The sequence below is a fragment of the Canis lupus genome, chromosome 14 (genome assembly GCF_048164855.1).
Source record: "Canis lupus baileyi chromosome 14, mCanLup2.hap1, whole genome shotgun sequence".
NCBI classification, from domain to species: Eukaryota; Metazoa; Chordata; class Mammalia; order Carnivora; family Canidae; genus Canis; species Canis lupus.
In genome coordinates, this window is record NC_132851.1 from 1875763 (window position 1) to 1896901 (window position 21139).

Genomic DNA, 21139 nt, shown 5'->3' on the forward strand with positions numbered 1-21139 from the left:
CCAGTTTGCAAGATAACATTTGCATCTACAGATTATCTGCAACCCAGAAGTGGAAGGGGAGAAACCGCAACCAAGTGGACTGTAAAAGTGACAGAGTAACACAAATGGCCACATGAAAGAGGAGGCCCGGAACTCCCCCGTGGCTCTGCTCCCGGACCGCCGCGGGGACGCAGGATGATTGATTTACCTCCCCGGGCCGGCGGCGCCCCGCAGCCGCTGGAACCCGCGGTGACATCACTGGCCCCGGCGCGGGTCACGTGGCCGGCCCCGCCCCCGCCCCCGCCCCCGCCCCCGCCCCCCGTCCCGCTCCCGCTCCTCCTCCCGCCGCCTTCGCAGCGCGGGGTCCGGCCGCGGCAGCCGCTCGGAGGGCTGGGCTGAGGCGCGGAGCACAGGCCACCGGCGAGCGGGCGAGCGGGCCCAGCGAGCGGCGGGGGAGCCCGCGACCGCCGCGCGACCAGCCCCGAGCGACGCGCCCGACACTCCTGCAAACTTGGGCGCGCGCTCGCGCCACGGAGCGCTCGCCGCGGGAGCGATGAAGACGGTCGCGCCCTGGACGCGGTTCTACTCCAGCAGCTGCTGCCTGTGCTGCCATGTCCGCACCGGCACCATCCTGTTGGGCGTCTGGTACCTGGTGAGCGCGGCGACGCGCGGGGGGCGACCTGCGGGGGAGGAGGCCGCGGCGCCGCGAGCCTCCCGGCCCGGGACCCCGGCCCCCGGCCCCCGGCCCCCCTGCCCCCGGGACCCCGGGCCGCGCGCCCGTTGCGCGCCCCTGCGCCGCTCTCCCAAGTGCGGCCTGGAGGTGGGGCGACGCCGGTGCTAATCCGTCTAAAGTCGTATTATTTGAAACTTAATTTCTGCGCGAGCCTGGTCGCCAGCCCCGGCTCGGCCAACCTGGGGAGGGGTCCTTTCGGGCCCGGAGTCGGGGCGGCGGTGCGGGCTGGGGCCGCGCCCGAGTCCGCCGCCTCCCGGGCAAGCGCACCTGGTGGCGCGGGAGCAGCGCCGGAGCTGCGCGCCACGTGTTTTCCAGCCCTTTTCTTCTTCTCCCCGCCCGTCGGGCTTAGTGCCTGGACGGGCCTCGGCAGGGTCGTGGGGTGACAGCTCGCAGCCCACTCCCCCCGCCCGCTGCGCACCTCGGCGTCCGGGAGGGTGAGTGGTTGGCGGGGTTCCCGGCGCGGCTGCTCGGCGGAGAGCCCTGACCCAGACGGGCTTGGCGTGCGCGGCCTGCGTGCGGTCGGCCCCGGGAAGCCCTTTACACCGACTCACCTTCCCTGCCCTTTGACAGGTGATCCCTGTACCTTTCTTAGCGGACACCGCCAGCAAATCTGATTTTTTCTCTTTTTTTTAGGTTGGAGCTTTTTAAGAACTTGTTTGTATGGGGGAGCAGTGACTATTAGGGGCAGTGAGGAAACCTCATGGGAGTCTTTCTGGCCTTTCTGGCCCTGTGAGTGCCCCAGGTTGATTGTTGGCGCCCCTGGACCACACCAGCAGGGTCGGATTCCTCTGCATTTCGGGTTTTGTGCCATCATGATGGAGAGTTAGACCCGAGCCACTGTGCAGTGCATACCGCTGCATCAAGGTGGTATATTGAACTTTTTAGTGAGAATAAATTCATCTTAGCTATCAGAATTTTTTTGTTGGTCCATATTCACCTTTTCGATATTATGTGGACATTGTCGATTTGTGTCATTGTGCCATTTTAAGCAAGACATTTTCCCCCCAAGCATATGGTGTTCTCTGAGCTATTTATAGTTTCAAGTTTCCTTTAGTCGGTGCCTATCCTATCACAGGCCACACAATAGACATTTTTGGCTTAAAAGCTTTCAAACAGATCTTTGGTTTGTGGGATTCTTTTTGTGCAGTCTGAATGCAGATAGAACATCAGCATCTTGGCTCAACACTGACTGCTATAAGCCAAGAAATGCTTTACAGAAATTTTAAATTACAGCAAAAGGATAGTAGGTGGCCTCAAAATAGGGCTTTTATTGATGGTCAAGACAGACTATTTTATCTAAATGTCTTGTGTCCTCCTTGGAAATGTTCAAATCTGCAGACTTGCAAGTACACCAGTAAATGTAATTTGTAAAATCTAGGGCGCTGCATTAGGCAAATGTACTACACCATCTACAGATAAGATAAATCTAAATCTACTTGAGCCCTGTAGTTGGCTTTAATCCCATCAGACACTATTGGTGTAATAAAAGGAGAGTATTCTGCATGCTTTGTCTACTGCTTGAACATGCTCTTTGTGGAAAGTAGTTATTGCTGTGCATGTTTTAACGTTGGAAACAGCATGGCCTTTTGAAAGATAATTAGAAAGCTTTCTAGAGATGTAAGAATGCTATGTTAGGTAAGCCTAATAAATGGGAAATCTGGCTTTAGTACTGATACCTTCATAGGAAGTCTTTTGCATTTCATAAAACAATTTAGACTTGTGAGTTTACCTCATACCATTAAATACAATTTGGTTATCCAAAACTTTATTTTATATGAACATTTTTAAGATGAGGGAGCAGGGTGGCTGAAGAGCAAGGCACCTCTCCATCTCACTCCACTAGCCATCTGGATAGAGTAGGGTCAGTTATCAGACAGGGGGAGAGTTTGCATGAAAAAAGGATACAACTGTGGGTAGGTATTCAAACAAAAGTTCACTGGAAACTCTCTTCCTTAAATTAATAAATAATTGGGGATGCCTAAGTGGCTCAGCAGTTAAGCATCTGCCTTCAGCTCAGAGTGCGATCCCTGGGTTCTGGGATCGAGTCCCGCATCGGGCTCCCTGCGTGGCACCTGCTTCTCCCTCTGCCTGTGTCTCTGCCTCTCTCTCTTTCTCTGTGTCTCTCATGAATAAATAAATAAAATCTTTTAAAAAATGCATAAAAAAGATCCACTTTACCTATTTGGTATAATAGGCAATTATTTATTAATTTTAAAAAAAATTTTATTTATTTATTCTTGAGAGACACAGAGAAAGAGAGAGAGGCAGAGACACAGGCAGAGGGAGAAGCAGGCGCCACGCAGGGAGCCCAACGTGGGACTTGATCCTGGGACTCCAGGATCATGCCCTGGGCCCAAGGCAGGCGCTGAACCCCTGAGCCACCCAGGGATCCCCTTTGATGCATTTTCTGATTGCTGTTTCCTACCACTACCATTTACTAAGGCCCTGTATGCCAGGTATTAAACTAGATGCTTTGCATATACTAAATTTTTACACATTCCTGGTAAGGTAGATTTTCTTACTCCTGTTTTAGAGTTGAGAAAATAGAGGCCAAGAGAGCGTAGATGATTTACATACAGTCCTATGGTTGGTTTGTGATCAGGGTGATGTTTTACTTGGCCCCATTTCCATTTATTTTTATCTTTTAAAAGTTGTGGATATGTTTTGGTTTTGCCTTAGAATAACAGAGGTTTCCTATGGTCCAGTAATAAAGCATATTGATTTCAGGTATTTATATTAGAGATCATTTGTTGTTTATTTTTTCCTTTTAATGAGGCATAATTTATATATGGGGAAATCCACAGAAGTGTACATTGAGTTGACAAATGCATACACCGTATGTAACCCATGTGCCTAGAAAACGTTTCCAAAACCCCAGAAAGTTCCCTTGTGCCTCTTCCCAGTTTATTCCTGCCACCCCTTTACTGTCACCCTAAAGGAGAGTTTTACCTGTTCTTATAAATGGAATTGTACTGTATGTATTCTTTTGTATCTGATTTCTTTCATTTAGCATTAACGTCCTTTAAATTCATTCATGTTAATTGGGGTATATCAAAAGCTTGATTGATACTTTATATTGCTGAGTATTATTTTATTGTATGAATAAATCACAATTTATTAATCTTTCACCAGATGATGGATATTTGGTTGTTTCCAGTTTGGGGCTATTATGGATAAAGCTGCTCTGAACATTCTTGCACAAGACTTTTTGTGGATATATGTTTTTATTTCTCTAGAGTAAATACCTGGCAGTAGAATTGTTGGTTATTGGTTAAAAGTCCATTTAACTTTATAAGAAACAATTTTCCAAAGTGGTTCTGCCATTTTATACTCCAACCAGTGATATACGAGGTTCCAGTTGTGCCACATCCTTGTCAACATTTGGTATGGTCAGTCATTTTAATTTTAGCAATTTTGGTGGTATGGTATGGTAGCTTTAAATTTCCCAAATAACTAATGATGTGGAAGTTTATCTTGCTCATGGCTCTGTCTTCCTTTGTGATGTGCTAGTCATTGCCCATTTTAAAATTGGGTTTTATCTTTTTTTTCTTAATGATTTATAAGATCTGTTTATATATTTTGGATTCTGGCCTTTTGTTAAAGATCCATTTTGTGAATGTTTTTTCCCAGCGTATGGCCATCTACCCACTTTCTTATGGCATATTTTGATGAACAGAAGTTTTTTGTTGTTTTGAGAAAGAGTGAGAGAGAGTATGGGGTGAGCAGAGGGAGAGGGAGAAGCATGGGGCTCAATCCCAGGGTGGACCCTAGGATCACCACCTGAGCCAAAGGCAGATGCTTAACTGACTGAGCTACCCAGGCTCCCCGATGAACAGAAATTTTTAATATTAAGTTCAATTTGTCAATGTTTTCTTTTATGTTTAGTACTTTGCATAATCTAAGAAACCTTTGCCTACCCCCAGATTGTGAAGATAGTCTCTTATATTTTCTTCCAAAGCTTTGTGGCTTTAGTTTTTATATTTACATTTATGATCCACCTGTAATTAATTTCTGTGTTATAGTGTGAGGTAGAGGTTTGCTTTTATTTTAATAATCAGCTTCATCGCTTACCCTAAAAAGAAGTCAAATTATTACATAACCTTTAATAACTATAAATGTTTTCAGAGAGACAAGGTAATTATCCATCTTCACAGAGAATGAAAACTGACTTGGCCTGGTTTCCAGAGGGATCATAATAAAAAAGAAGTACTTGAAGCAGGCTGATTGCTATGGAGTCTTCTGGGGTTTTACTCTTTCTTCATTAAAACTTCCTGTTCTAAACCTGAATCCATTAACTTCCTTCCCAAGTTCACCTGTAGTCTAGTCTCTCTCTCCCCATCTATCTAGACTCCTCGCCATGTACCTGTTTCTCTTCCTTAATTCCATGTCCAAGTCTTACTGATTTTTGTTCTGCCTCCTGGTTACCTCCTTTTTCTGTCCTTTCTTCTTGCTATCATTTTCCTTAATAGGCTCCTGTTAGCACTCTCTTGGCTATTATAGTGGTCTTTTTGCTTCTAGCTAGCCTTGCCATTAACAATTCCCCTTTTTTTAAAGTCTCTTACAGATGCAGCTCCTGGAAGTTTTTTTCTCAGACACAAATATGAACTTGTTAGCCTGCTTCTAAAGACTTTGGCTCTAGCCTAGGGAAGCTGTGTACTTCATGTCCTGCGTGTTTCAGGCCAACTTCAGTTGGCTTCAGCAGCACCATAGTTTCTGCCATATCTTTCCCCCTCCCATCCCTTCCTTCTCTGTTTACCCTCTTTTGCAAGCCATTGCTTAAGCTCTAAATCCCAAAATTCATTCTGATTTGATAAATTTAAGCTATCTGTCCACCCCTGAACCAAACAGACCAGGAATATGTGACTAAAATAGTCAGGTAAATTTGGGTCTGGGATATTGTCCTGGCCTTGACCTATTGATTAAAAAGGAATGTAAGCTGGGGGTTTGCTCAAAACACCAGTTTGAGAGCGCAGGGATGAGTAATTTCCCTGAGAATCTGAGGCTCTTTGTGGGAGAAAGAAGACAATGATAATGCTTGCTAATCCTTAGGCTAAAGCCCCTGTTTCTTTTTCTGTTCTTTCTTTCTTTTTTTTTTTTTTTTTAAGATTTTATTTATTGGTTCATGAGAGACCCAAAGAGGGAGGCAGAGACACAGGCAGAGAGAGAAGCAGGCTCCTCTTAGGGAGCCGGATGCGGGACTTGATCCCAGGACCACAGGATTATGCCCTGAGCCGAAGACAGACGCTCAACCACTGAGCCATCCAGGCGTCCCTAAAGCCCCTATTTCTTTTTTTTTTTTTTTTTTTTTTTAAGCCCCTATTTCTTAGGGAATATGTGTTACCATCAGGACCTGAATTTCTCTGGACAAACTCAAGGAAAGTTTTTTCCTTTGTAACTTCTTTCATTGTTTTACCACGTAATTTTCTTAGAATGTTTTAAAAGGTGGTACTGATAGTTGGAAGCATCTGACCTTGACACCTGGGAGGAGTACACCTTTTTATGTATGTCATCCTTTTCATCATCACCCAAGTGTATTTTAGGGACTTAGTCATTGAGCAAATACGTACGGAACGCCTCTTTGTATCTGTACCCTATTCATAAGGTAGTGGGCCATGTATCAGATTATAAAGGATAAAAGAGGTGAGGATAGCTGGTTTCTTAGCTTTACGACCTGATCTTTTATTTTATTTTTTATTTATTTATTTATTTTTTACAACCTGATCTTTTAAATAACCAACTGGTTCACTTTGAAAGTCCCAGTTTGGTTGTGTACCCAAGCCTGATGGGTTCTCTTTGTATCCTGAGAAATTCTGGTGCGATAAATAGTTTTTTGTTGTTGTTTTGTTTTGTTTTGTTTTGTTTTTTGTCTCGGTGGTAATACTGGATACTAAAACCAACAGTTTGTATTTGTAGAATGATTGATAATTTTTAGTGGGCTTTCACATTTATTCTTATTTAGACCATAAAGGAACCCTGAGGTCAGGTACTGTATGTAGGTGGTGATATGCTCATTTAAGATTGATTCTTTTTAGCTGTCAGATTCAGTTACTTATCTGTAAGTCCAGGGCAAAATATGAGCTAATACATAGTACTTATATAATCTTTATTGCCTAGTGTTTTTCCTACTATATTAAATTGTAAAAGACTGAAGTACTAGGTTATAGACTTTAGATTTTCTCCTGTAGGCAGTGGGGAGGCATCGAAAAATTATGAGCAAGGGTGATAGGATGAAAGCAGTCCCCCGCCCAGTGTAGACTCTTTGTTTTGTTTTTTTGCTGGTCAGTAATGCACTATACATATTTTTTTTCCTTTTAACATTTTGTCTCCTTTACCCATTTCTTTAACCTCCCACCACCTGCCTCTGGCAACCACCATTTGTTCTCTGAGCTTGTTTTTGTTTGTTTTTTAGATTCTATGTATAAGAGAGATCGTATGGTATTGTCTTTCTTGATCTGACTTACTTCACTTAGGATGGTGTCCTTAAAGTCCATCCATGTTGTCGAATACATCAATATTTCATTCTTTTCTTATGGTTAAGTAATATTCCATCATGTAAATATATGTCACAGGGCAGCCCTGGTGGTGCAGCGGTTTGGTGCCACCTGCAGCCTGGGGTGTGATCCTGGAGACCTGGGATTGAGTCCCACGTCAGGCTCCCTGCATGGAGCCTGATTCTCCCTCTCCTTCTGCCTGTGTCTCTGCCTCTCTCTGTGTCTATGAATAAATAAATAAAATCTTTAAAAATATATATATATATGTCACAATTTCTTTATCCATTTATCTGCTGACAGACGCTTAGAATGATTCCATATCTTGGCTATTGTAAATAATGCTGCGATGAACATGGGGGTGCAAGTTATCTTTTCAAGTTAGTGTTTTTGTTTTCTTAAGATAAATGCCTAGAAGTGGAATTGCTGGATCACATGGTAGTTCTATTTTTAAATTTTTGAGGAAACTCCATACTGTTTTCCATAGTGCTGCACCAATTTACATTCCTATCACCAGTGTACAAGGGTTCCCTTTGCCCCACATGCTCATCAACACTTGTTATTTCTTTTCTTTTTTCTTTTAGCCATTTTCCCAGGTGTGATGTGATATCTCATTGTAGTTTTGATTTGCATTTCCCTGATGATAAGTGATGTTGAACCATCTTTTCATGTATCTGTTGGCTGGCCATCTGTATGTCCTCTGGAAAAATGTCCATTCAGATCCTCTGCTCATTTTTAAATTAGATTGTTTTTTGCTATTGGCTTGTAAGGGTTCTTTATATATGCTGGAAAGTAGTCGTTTATCAGATAGATACATGATTTACAAATATTTTCTCCCAGTTAATAGGTTGTCTTTTCATTTTGTTGATGGTTTTCTTTGCTGTGCAAAAGCATTTTAGTATGATGTAGCCCACTTATTTTTGTTTTTGCTTTTGGTGTCAGATTAAAAAATCATCACTAAGGCCTATGTCAAGGAGTTAACCACCTGTATTTTCTTCTAGGAGTTCTATGGTTTCAAGTTTTACATTCAAGTATTTTATCCATTTTGAATTGATTTTTAAAAAAGGTTTATTTATTTGAGAGAGAGAATATGCATGCAAATACTTGAGAAGAGATGGGCAGGGACAAATGGAGAAGCAGAGAAAGAATCCCAGGCAGGCTTCCTGCTGGACCTGATGCCGAGATCATGACCTGTGCTGAAATCAAATATTGGACGCTAAACCAAGTGAGCCACCCAGAAGTCCCCATTTTGAGTTAATTTTTGTGTGTGATATAAGATAGTGGTCGAGTTTCATTCTTTCACATTTAGTTCTTCAGTTTTCTGAACACCATTCATTGAAGAAGCTGTTCTTTTCTTAACTGTATATTCTTGGCTCCTTTGTTGCAAGTTAATCAACTATATATACATGGGTTTCTCTTATGCTCCATCATCTGTGTGTCTGTTTTTATGGCAATACCATACTGCTTTGATTACTGAGCTTTATAATACAGTTTGAAATCAGGGAGTGTGATGCCTTCAGCTTTGGTCTTTGTCAAGTTTGCTTTGATTATTCAAGTTTTTTTGTGATTCCATACAAATTTTAGGATTATTTGTTCTATTTCTTTGAAAAATCCCATTGGAATTTTGATAGGGATTACACTGAATCTAGCTTGCTTTGGGTAGTATGGACATCTTAGCAATATTGATTCTTCTAATCTATGAGCACAGAGTATCTTTCCATTTATTTATGTCTTCAATTTCTTTCATTAATATCTTAGTAGTTTTCAATACACCTCCTTGGTTAAATTTATTCCTAGGTGTTTCATTCTTTTTGATGCAATTGTAAATGGGATTATTTTTTATTTCTATTTCTAGTAGTTCATTATCAGCAAATAAAAATGCAACATATTTTTGAATATTGATATTATATCCTCCAACTTTAATGAATTCATCTATTCTAATGGGTCTTTTTTATATTAGGGTTTTCTATATATAATATATCATCTGCAGTTAGTGACAGTTTTACTTTTTTTTTTTTTAATTTTTATTTATTTATGATAGTCACAGAGTGAGAGAGAGAGAGGCAGAGACACAGGCAGAGGGAGAAGCAGGCTCCATGCACCGGGAGCCCAATGTGGGATTCGATCCCGGGTCTCCAGGATCGCGCCCTGGGCCAAAGGCAGGCACCAAACCGCTGCGCCACCCAGGGATCCCTACTTTTTTCTTTCCAAGTTGGATGCCTTTTATTTTTTCTTCTTGTCTAGGACTTCCAATACTATGTTAAATAAAAGTGGTAAGAGTGGGATATCCTTGTTTTGTTCCTGATCTTAGAGGAAATGCTCTTAGCTTTTCACTGTTGAGTATGTTAGCTGTGGGCTTATCACATGTGGCCCTTTTTATGTTGAGGTATGTTCCCTCTGTAACTACTCTGTTGAGAGTTTTTATCATAATTGCTGTTGAATTTTGTCAGTTACTTTCTCTGCATATATTGAAATCATGTAACTTTTAGCTTTCATTTTGTTAATATGATATAGTACATTGATTTGTGGATGTTGAACTATCCTTGCATCCCTGGGAAAAAAATCCCACTTAATTATGGTATATGATTCTTTTAATGTATTGTTGGATTTGGTTTGCTAATATTTTCTTGAGGATTTTTGCATCTATGTTCATCAGGAATAGTGGTCTGTAATTTGCTTTTCTTGTAGCATCCTTGTCTAGTTCGGTATCAGGGAAGTGCTAGTCTCATAAAAGGAGTTTGGAGGATTTCCTGCGTCTTCTATTTTTTGGAAGAGTTTAAGAAAGATTGGTATTAATTCTTTGAATGTTGGGTAGAATTTATAAGTGAAACCATATGGTCTTGGCCTTTTCCTTTGTTGGGGTTTTGATTATGGATTCAATCTCCTTACTACTAATCTGCCTGTTCTGATTTTGTTTCATCATGATTTAGTCATAATAGTTTGTAGGTTTCTAGAAATTCTTTTTTAATTTTATTTATTCATGAGAGACACACAGAGAGAGGCAGAGACATAGGTAGAGGGAGAAGCTCCTTCCTGCAGGGAACCTGATGCAGGACTCGATCCCAGGACTTCAGGATCACGACCTGAGCCAAAGGCAGACACTCAACCACTGAGCTACCCAGGTGCCCTGGCTTCTAGAAATTTATCCACTTTTGTAGGTTGTCCATTTTGTTGGCATATAATTGTTCATAGCAGTCTTTTATGGTCCTCTGTATTTCTGTGGCATTAGTTGTAACATTTCCTCTTTCATTTCTTTTCTTTTTTTTTTTTTTTGAAGATTTTATTTATTGAGACACACAGAGAGAGAGAAAGGCAGAGACACAGGCAGAAGGAGAAGCAGGCTCCGTGCCATGCCGGGAGCCCAACGCAGGACTCGATCCCAGGACACCAGGATTGCGCCCTGGGCCAAGGCGCTAAACCGCTGAGCCACCCAGGGATCCCCAAGCCACCCAGGGATCCCCTCCTCTTTCATTTCTGATTTAATTTATGAGTCTTTTTTATCCCCTAGTGAGTCTAGCTAAAGTTTTATCAATTTTGTTGATCTTTTCAAGGAACCAGCTCTTAGTTTCATTGGTCCTTTTTATTGTCTTTTTAGTCTCTATTGCATTTATTTCTGCTTCAAGAAAAGCCTTACTAACTTTGGGCTTCATTCTTTTTCTAGTTCCTTGAGGCATAAAGTTAGATTGTTTATTTGAGGCTTTTCTTTTTTCTTGTTTGTAGGCATTTATCACTGTGAACTTTCCTCTTAGAAGTGCTTTGCTGCATTTCACAAATTTTGGTGTGTTGTAGTTCCTTTTTTATTCATTTGAAGATTAAAACTTTTTAAAATTTCTCCTTTGACTCATTGGTTGGTCAGTAGTGTGTTGTTTAATTTCCACATATTTGTAAATTTTCCATCTTTTTTAAGACTTTGTGGCCTAACATATCATCTATCCTGGAAAAATATTCTATGTGCATTTGGGAGGAATATTCTGAGTATATCTGTTACTCCCTCTGTCTAACATGTTATTTAGGGCTAATGTTTCCTGTTGATTTTCTGTCTGAATGCTCTATCCATTGATGTAAGTGGAATTTTTAAAAACCCCTACTCTTATTATACTGGTGTCTATTTTTCTCTTCAACTCTACTAATATTTGCTTTATATATTAGGTACTCCTATGTTATGTGCATAAATATTTATAAATATTGTTGGATTTACCCCTTTATCATTATGTATTGACCTTCTTTGTCTCTTATTACAATCTTTCCTTTATTTTTTATTTATTTTTTTTTTTTACAATCTTTCTTTTAAAGTCTATTTTATCTGATGAAGGTATAGCTGCTCCAGCTTTCTTTTGGTTTTCATTGGTATGGAAAAATCTTTCAAAAAAAAAAAAAAAGAAAAATCTTTCAATCCTTTCACTTTCAGTCTTTGTGTGTCTGTTTAAGGTGAATTTCTTGGAGGCAGCATATAGATGGGGCTCATTTTTTAATTTATTCAGCCACTCTGTCTTTTGATTGGAGAATTTAGTCCACTTGCACTTAAAATAATTGATAGGTATGTATCTATTGCCATTTTCTTAATTGTTCACTGTTTTTGTAGTTTCTCTTTTTTTCTTCTCTTAATTTCTTTAGTGATATACTTCTGTCTTTTGTGTATTCATTATAGGTTTTTGTTTTGTGGTTTCCAGGAGGCATATATATAACAGTTTGTATATAACGGTTGATTTTAGGTTGATAACAACTTGTTTGAAACCATTGTAAAGCTCAATGTTTTTACCATCTTTGCCATGCCTTTTTTTTTTTTTAAGATTTTATTTATTTATTTATTTATGAGAGACACAGACAGAGGCAGAGATATAGGCAAAGGGAGAAGCAGGCTCCATGCACGGAGCCCGATGTGGGACTTGATCTCAGGACTCCAGGATCACACCTTGGGCCAAAGGTAGACGCTCAACCTCTGAGCCACCCAGGCATCCATGCTTTTTTTTGATGTCACATTTTCCACATGTATTCCTCAATTAATTTTTGTAATCAAAGGTATTTTTACTACTCTTGTCTTTTATTTTTTAAAGATTTATTTAGTTATGAGAGAGAGAGAGCACGAGTACACATGTGAGTTGGGGAAAGGGCAGAGGGAGAGAAACTTCAAGCAGATACCCACTTTGTTTGGAGCCTGATGAGGGGCTTTATCTGACAAACCATGAGATCATGACCTGAACCAAAACCAAAAGTTGGCCGCTTAACCAACTGAGCCACATAGAGGCCCCTACTTTTGTCTTTTAACCTTCATACTAACTTTATAAATGATTAATCCACTGTCTTTACTATTTATTTACCTTCCCAGTGAGATTTATTATTTTATGTTTTCTTGTTACTAAGTATACCTTTCCCTTTCCCTTTAGGCTGGTGTAGTGGTGATGAACTCCTTTAGTTTTCACTCATCTGGAAAACTCTTTATCTCTCTTTCACTTCTGAATGATAACTTTGCTGGATAGGGTATTCTTAGTGGGAGGTTTTTCTTTTCAGCACTTTGAATATATTGTGCCACTGTCTTTTAGCCTGCAAAGTTTCTGCTGAAAAATCTGCTTATAGTCTTGTGGGAGTTCACTTGAATGTAACATGTTGTTTTTCTCTTGATGCCTTTAATTTCAGTTTTTAAGGAATATTAAAATTGCAGGTTGTTTTAGATGGCCAAAAAACTAGAAAGGATGTGTTACAGTTTTCTAGATATGAGATATAGTAGATATCGGTTCTTTCCAGCAACAGTCTCTCATTGGCTAAGGCTGTGGATAATATGGATGGGAATTTTTGTTGGTAGTGAGTGATACAAGTCTCTCATAACATCTAGGCTTCCTTCATCTGAATTCAGGAATCTAATACATTTAGGTAGTGAGGGATACTGAATTTTTGAGGGATCTCCAGTGAACCCCTTTTATAAAGCACAGATACCCTGTGCTACCATCTAATACAAAGGATCAAGTGTAGCTCTGTCAGATATTGACTGGTGAAGATTTCAGTGATATGTATTTACTTATTTTTAATTGAAATATAATTAGTATACAGTGTTATATTAGTTTCAGGTGTGCAATATGATTTAAAAATTCTATACATTTCTTAGTACTTATCAAGATAATTCCCTTTATTTATTTTCCCCACCCTCCCACCCACCTCCCCTATGGTAGCCATCAATTTGTTCTCTGTAACCAGTGATATTTAATATGTTTTTCAGCTTTTGTTGAATGTTATGACAGATGTTCATCAGGATGTTTTAAAGATAGGCTGGCCACGAAATAAAGATTGCCATCAAACCTGTTATTAATACCAACTTCTCTGGGTCCCACTTTAAATATATCTAACTTAACTAACAAAGTGTCCAGTATTAAAATGGTTAACATGAGTTTTGCACTATGATGTGTATTATTAGGTTTAACTAAAGGTATAATATACTTATTTTGTTGGGGAAGATGTGGAGATGTGGAGGGAACCCTCCTGCACTGTTGGTGGGAATGTGAACTGGCGCAGCCACTCTGGAAAACTGTGGGGAGGTTCCTCAAAGAGTTAAAAATAGATCTGCCCTACAACCCAACAATTGCACTGCTGGGGATTTACCCCAAAGATATAAATGCAATGAAATGCCAGGACATCTGCACCCCGATGTTTATAGCAGCAATGTCCACAATAGCCAAACTGTGGAAGGAGCCTCGGTGTCCATCGAAAGATGAATGGATAAAGAAGATGTGGTATATGTATACAATGGAATATTACTCAGCCATTAGAAACGACAAATACCCACCATTTGCTTTGACGTGGATGGAACTGGAGGGTATTATGCTGAGTGAAAGAAGTCAATCAGAGAAGGACAAACATTATATGGTCTCAATCATTTGGGGAATATGAAATACAGTGAAAAGAAATAAAGGGGAAAGGAGAAAAAATGAGTGGGAAATATCAGAAAGGGAGACAGAACATGAAAGACTCCTCACTCTGGGAAACGAACTAGGGGTGATGGAAGGGGAGGTGGGCGGTGGGCGGGGGTGACTGGGTGACGGGCACCGAGGTGGGCTCTTGACGGGATGAGCACTGGGTGTTATTCTATATGTTGGCAAATTGAACACCAATAAAAAAAATAAATTTGTAAATAAAAAAGAAAAAAAAAGAAAAAAGGATGAAGAAAAATAAACAGTCTAAGGAACTTACAAGACATTATCAAGTGTACCAATATACACATTATGAGCATCCCAAAGAACAGAGAGAGAAAGGAAGTAGAAAATATTTGAAGAAATAATAGCCCAAAACTTCCCAAATGTGATGAAAGATATGAATCTACACATCCAAGAAGTTCAATGAACTCCAAGCAAGATAAACTGAAAAAGACATACAATGGAATATGTACAGGGATGCCTGGGTGGCTCAGCGGCTGAACGTCTGCCTTTGGCTCAGGTCATGATCCGAGGGACCTGGGATCGAGTCCCACATCTGGCTCCCTGCATGGAGCCTGCTTCTCTTCCCCCTCTGCCTCTGTCTCTGCCTCTCTCTCTCTCTGTGTCTCTTCATGAATAAATAAATAAAACCTTTTAAAAATTAAAAAAAAACTTACTTTGTTAACTTATTTTGAGTCTTAGCCATAAAAGAAGAGTCCACATTTTTCCCTTCCCACCCCAACCCTTTAGGGCAGATACATTATTGTTCATAAAAGGATGCTGGTAGAAATATGTGAGACCTAACAACATAATTTACTACTTTCTACTTCTCTGCCTGCTCCCTTGGCTCTTAGTAGAGCTTTTGGAGCCTTATGAAGAGTTCTTGAAGAGCTATAAACTGGTTAACCCATTTTACTTGAAGAAAAGTAAAAATTAAGCAAAGATCACACTTCTTCAGTTGCTATTAACAAACTTTTAAAGATTTAGAGTTGCCTCTTTGCAGTTGAGGCTTCCAAGGGAAAATTATTTCTCAGGGAAAAATGTGAGCACCAGAAGAGGCTTAATATAATTTCAAATTGTGAGTAAAAATAAGGTTGAGCTATTTCTTTCTTTTATTAGCCTCGAGCTGCTAAAATTATATGGCACTAAATTATGACTATTGAATGATTTGAGTATTTAGTAACTTTTTATGAAGACAACCTGGTAAGTCAATTTCACAGAAGAGATAACATTCAGGGCTAAAATATCAAGTCCCCAGGTTGGGTCAGCATGTCTTTCAACTACGCTTAAAGAGAAGGGTTTGTTTCTTGATAGTCCTCTGTTGAGGTCTCAGTTTTGACTACCCCAGCCTTGACCCTACTGCTACAGGTCCCGGAGTCTTTTTTTCTTCTTCCTTTTTTTTTTTTTTTTTTTTAAGATTTTATTTATTTATTCATGAAGGACACAGAGAGAGAGAGAGAAAGAGAGAGAGAGAGAGAGAGAGGCCGAGACATAGGCAGAGGGAGAAGCAAGCTCCATGCAGGGCTCGATCCTAGGACCTTAGAATCACACCCTGGGCCGAAGGCATGCGCCAAACCACTGAGCCACCCAGGCGTCCCTTGTTCCTTTTTAAGGTAGCATTGGATTCTCTGGTATCTATTCTCTTCTGTATATTAATATTAACCTCCGTATTTGTTATGGTATAGATAAAGTCTTGTAACAGAAAGATGTAAAATGCAGTACTCACACAAGATAAAAGTTTATTTCTCCTTGTGTAAAACAGCCCAGGGTGGGTCCGTAGACTTTGTTCCATAAGGTCACACTCAGAGACCTATTCTGCTTTGGAGAGCCTGATTCTCTTTGTCTTCAACTGGAGAAAGTAGTCCACTTCCATTAACAGTGTTAACATACCCGGATTTATCCTGGTCATGGTTTCTGTTTCCCTCTCCTTTGCTGCCATATGGACTGTGGTATTGCTTACCTGTTCTCCCTGTCTGCTGTTTTGGAAGTTCTACTGTGTTTCTATGATTCTAGTTTTTTTTTTTTTTTTAAAGATTTTATTTATTTATTCATGAGAGACACACAGAGAGAGAGAGAGAGGCAGAGACACAGGCAGAGGGAGAAGCAGGCTCCATGAAGAGAGCCTGATGCAGGAATCGATCCCAGGTCTCCAGGATCATGCCCTGGGTTGAAGGTGGTGCTAAACCGCTGAGCCCCCGGAGCTGCCCTGCTTTTAGTTGTTAACTCAGGAAGTCTTAACAGGTATACTCATCAAAGTCTGGAGTTAATAATATCGTGGCTTATTTTTTTTTTTTTTTTTAAGTAAGTCCTTTAACTCCTGTGTGTGTATGTGTGTGTGTTTTAGGGTCTTTTTTTTTTTTTTTTTAAAGATTTTATTTATTTATTTGACAGAGAAAGAGAGAAAGCACAAGCAGAGAGACCAGTGGGCAGAGAGGGAGAAGCAGGCTCCTGCTGAGCAGGAAGCCCCACAGGGGACTGGATCCCAGGATCCCGGGATCATGACCTGAGCTGAAGGCAGACGCTTAACTTATTGAGCCCCCCAGGGCACCCATAAAGATTTTATTTTTAAGTAATCTCTATGCCCATCATGGGCCTCAAACTCACAACCCTGAGATCAAGAGTCACAGGCTTCTCTGAGCCAGCCAGTGTCTTTTTTAAAAGCTCCCGAGACAATGACCTATAATACTGTTTGTTTAGGATTACCCATTATATTTATGTCTCTCTTTGTCCATTATTCTTTTTTTTTCTGCGATCATTATTGTAGTTTTCATTTTAAAATAAAATATTTGGGGGACGCCTGGGTGGCTCAGTGATTGATCGTCTGCCTTTGGCTCAGGGCCTGATCCCAGGGTCCTGGGATCGAGTCCTGCATCAGGCTCCCTGCATGGAGCCTGCTTCTCTGTCTGCTGTGTCTCTGCTTCTCTCTCTCTGTGTGTTTCTCATGAATAAATAAATAAAATCTTTAAAAAAATAATAAATAAAAATAAAAATGGATATTTGGTACCCAAACTGTGAAAAGTATATGACCCATCATTTTTCTTTCACACCTCAGACACCTTGTCTAGATTCACTCTTCTAAAATATATGTTGTGAAATGTCCTTTAGTGAGGCTCTGTTGGTGGCAAATGCTGACAGCTTTTATTTGAAAATGTCTTTATTTGGCTCTCATCCTTAAAAGATTGTCAATCCTAGATTGACAGTCCTTGCCTCTTAACATGTTGAAGTTCTCTTTGGCTTCTATGTTGCTGCAGACTGGCCAGTCGTCAGTTGTATTGACCTTTATTTTCGATTTGTTGGGTCTGGAATGGGTATTGTGGTTCTACATTAGTAGTAATCTGTGGACGATGCTGAAACTCTCATCTGCAGACCACACTTTTGGTACCAGTGGTTTGGTGAACTCCTACGCTTGTGGTATTAAATTCATTTTCTTATATTCTTGACTATGTAGTTAAAACTTTGACTATTAGTTTTTATTCTTTCAAAAGATATTGAACAGAACGGGTAACAGAGTATGGCTATAAGGAACAAACTTAATAATAAAGAAATACCATGGGGCTTTTCTGAAAATATTTTAAAAATTAATTTAGTAAATCACAGTAGGGCTTTCTTTGATTCTTTTATTTTTACTTGAGCATTTTTCTTTGCCTGTTTTTTTTTCTCTTGCCAGCAGTTTAGAAATTAAATGGGAGTTTCTCAGATAATCTTTTTTTTGATATTTTATTTATTTATTAATGAGAGACACAGAGAGAGGCAGAGATGTAGGCAGAGGGAGAAGCAGGTGCCTCACAGGGAGCCCAGTGCAGTACTCGATCCCAGGACCCTGGGATCATGACCTGAACTGAAGGCAGACGCTCAACTGAGCTACCCAGGCATCCTACATTTGATTTTAATTTGACAATTAAGACTGTTTAAGAAATTAGCTATCAGAGTATACTTTAGCAGCTGGTTGTTCTAGAATTCCAAGCTGTGTTTCAACTGTAGGAGTATATGTTTTTTGTTTTTAATTTCTTTTTAAAAAAGATTTATTTATTTATTTCAGGAGTAAGGGGGACAGAGGAAGAGAGAAAGTCCTAAGGAGATTCCTCACTGAGCCCAGAGCCTGACACAGGGCTGTATCTCACAAGCTGAAATCATGACCTGAGCTGAAACCAAGAGTGTGATGCTCAACCAGCTGTGCCACCCATGTGCCCTTGTCTTTCATTTCTGATATTTGTTTTTGTTTGGGAATGTTTTGAATATATTATTATTTTGTTAGAAGATTTTAACTCTAAAGTATAATATAACAACACTGTTCTTGAATGGGATACAAAATTTATATTCTGGTGGTTAAGTCTGTAACAGACTCTTCACTTTCATTAGTAGACACATTCTGTTTTATGAGTTTCATTTCTATCTGATGAATAGCTACAGGAATAAAGTATTCTTGTATATATTAAAACTAAGTGGAGTAAATAATGTAATCAGTCTTTCTTTTTTTTTTTTAAGATTTTATTTATTTATTCATAGAGACAGAGAGAGAGAGGCAGAGGGAGAAGCAGGCATCATACAGGGAGCCTGACGTGGGACTTGATCCAGGGCCTCCAGGATCACGCCCTGGGCTGCAGGCAGCGCTAAACCGCTGCGCCACGGGGGCTGCCCTCAAACAGTCTTTCAAAACATTTTATGGTAATCCAGGTTGTTGGACTAGGATGGTTACAGATAGGGAGTAATAGACCTCATTAATAAAGCATATCAGAACATAAAGAAACCGTGTTTGCTGTATAAAAAAATTAATTTAGCCATTTTACACTTTATATTTGCTCTTGTCTTTTCCAAATGCTAGTCTTCTGACCCTTTAGTATGTGATACTTTTTCTTTTTTCTTTTTTTTTTAAAGATTTTTTAATTTTTTAAGTAATCTCTACACCCAGTGTGGAGCTTGAACTTAACCCCGAGATCAAGAGTCACATGCTCCACTGACTGAGCCAGTCAGGCACCCCTGTGAATACTTCTTTTTTATGTGTGGAGTTTAGGTCTCCATAGCCTATTCTAAACTAGGCTCCAGTCTAGACCCATCTCTTCATAAGCAGAGAGATCCAGAATGTTTTTTAAGACATAGAAGGGAGCATGCTTGTTCTTCCCACCCATACAACCTGCACCCAAGTCTCCCAGAGGCTCTTTGGACAGCATTCCTCGATCTGGCCTCCTCAGGGGGACCATCCTTTGCCTTCTGTCTACTGCCCAGACAGCTTTCTCATTGTTCACATGGGCTCTGTATTTTGAGAGCATATAATGGTGCCTCAGCCTGAGAGTGAAGATTAGAACCCAGCCAAGTCCATTCGGAGAAATGGGCATGCTTCTGCTGGTATGGCAGATAAGCCTCATTTTGCTTGCTCTTGTAGCATACTGAGTGGATATCTGAGACACTCCCTTGGAAAGAATTCTGAGCATGCACCAGGGGATTGGTTGGCAGATTCCGCTGCCTGGATCTGTGAACTGAGTGTGGTGGCTTCTTGAGAGGGAACTGGGCTACTAGCAAAGGCATGCATGGCATCTGTAACAGTGATTGAGTCTCAGCTGAGAACTATGACCTTGTGCGGGGTTTCCTCACAGTCTGAGTGGCTCATTTGTAGAATGGAGTGATAATGGTCACACTTCCTAGGGAAGGCAGGACTGCGTCAGTGATATAAAATAGTATGGGTGGTGGTAGTGGTATCTTGAGGAAGCCATGTGAAAATGATGGCCCCATGGGCTACAAGGCGAAGCAAGAGGATTTCATTGAATTTGGGGGAAAATATTATTACATTAAAAAAATTGCCTATTGAAACGTAGCTCTAATAAAAGGTACAACTTCCATTTTACTGCTTAACTTTTTTCCCCCTTACTGTGTATGACCTGAACACAGTCCTTTGGTTTAAACCTTCAGCAACTTATAACATTAGTTATAATTATAATTCAGTTCGAAGGACTGACAAGAGTGGCTCATTTTTATGTTTTTGTTTCTTGGAACTGCCTCTTAATTCTCAGTCATTTGCTCTGATTCCCTAATATTATTTGCGCTGTAATCTTTTGTTTCTCGAGATTTCCAGAAGCCTGTTACTTTCTGGTGTTAATAATGTCATCTCCTTGTGAAGTCTTTCAGCTTCTCCCTGAGCCACATTAGCAGAATTCCTTTTCACTCTGAATGAAACATCCAGTGGATTTGGCTGTCTTCTCCACTAGACAATAAGCTACCTTGTGGTGTTGGCCATAATATGTATGTGATGTCTATCACAGTATATGGCCTATGTTTGTTGCCTAAGAGATAATTTCTGGACAGTTGAATGAATTACTTAATGAATGTTCGAGCATTCTGTATTTCTGGTTGTTGATGTATTTACCCCACAGAACTACTGATCTTTGGGGGCAACAGCCATGTGTTACTCCTTGTGTAGCCCAGTTTCGAGCAGAATATTGGTAACATAGTACATGAACGGATTTACTCAATTTCTTAGACAAATAGGATTTTACAATAAATCCAATTTTCACCCCAGAATATATTTACCACAGTAATAAAGAGCAAGTGTCAGATACTTACTTACTTACTTACTTAATTATTTATTTTTAAAGATTTTATTTATTTATTCATGAGAGACACTGAGAGGCAGAGACACAGGCAGAGGGAGAAACAGGCTCCATGCAGGAAGCCTGATGTGGGACTCGATCCCAGGTCTCCAGGATCACACCCTGGGCTGAAGGCAGCGCCAAATCACTGAGCCACCTGGGCTGCCCAAAAACTTATTTTAATATCAGAACAGGACCATATAGATGAGCTTATTTGAATAAGAAAGTGCATTTGGATCAGAGTTCTAAAATTAGATTCAAATATATTTTTTTAAGATTTTATTTATTTGGCAGAGAGATAGAGTCAGAGAGCACAAGTGGAGGGGGGAAAGGGCAGAAAGAGAGGGAGAAGCAGGCTCCCCACTGAGCAGGTGGCCTGATGCAGGGCTCAGTCCCAGGACCGCGGGATCATGACCTGAAACCAAATGCAACATTTAATGAACTAAGCTGCCCAGG

The 21139-nt window shown here is 40.3% G+C and overlaps 1 protein-coding gene across 4 annotated transcripts in view; it reads left to right on the forward strand.

Moving 5' to 3' along the window:
• The first annotated feature begins 360 nt into the window (after positions 1 to 360).
• The window catches only part of LAPTM4B (lysosomal protein transmembrane 4 beta), an 86008-nt gene continuing 65229 nt past the window's right edge, over positions 361 to 21139 (forward strand). For all 4 annotated transcript variants that reach the window (XR_012006510.1, XM_072773938.1, XM_072773940.1 and 1 more), the window contains exon 1: positions 361 to 631. Coding sequence is in view for 3 of the 4 variants with exons in the window: in XM_072773938.1 (XP_072630039.1) it covers positions 533 to 631 (99 nt within the window). In the remaining variant the exon portion in view is untranslated. The remainder of the gene's footprint in view (positions 632 to 21139) is intronic.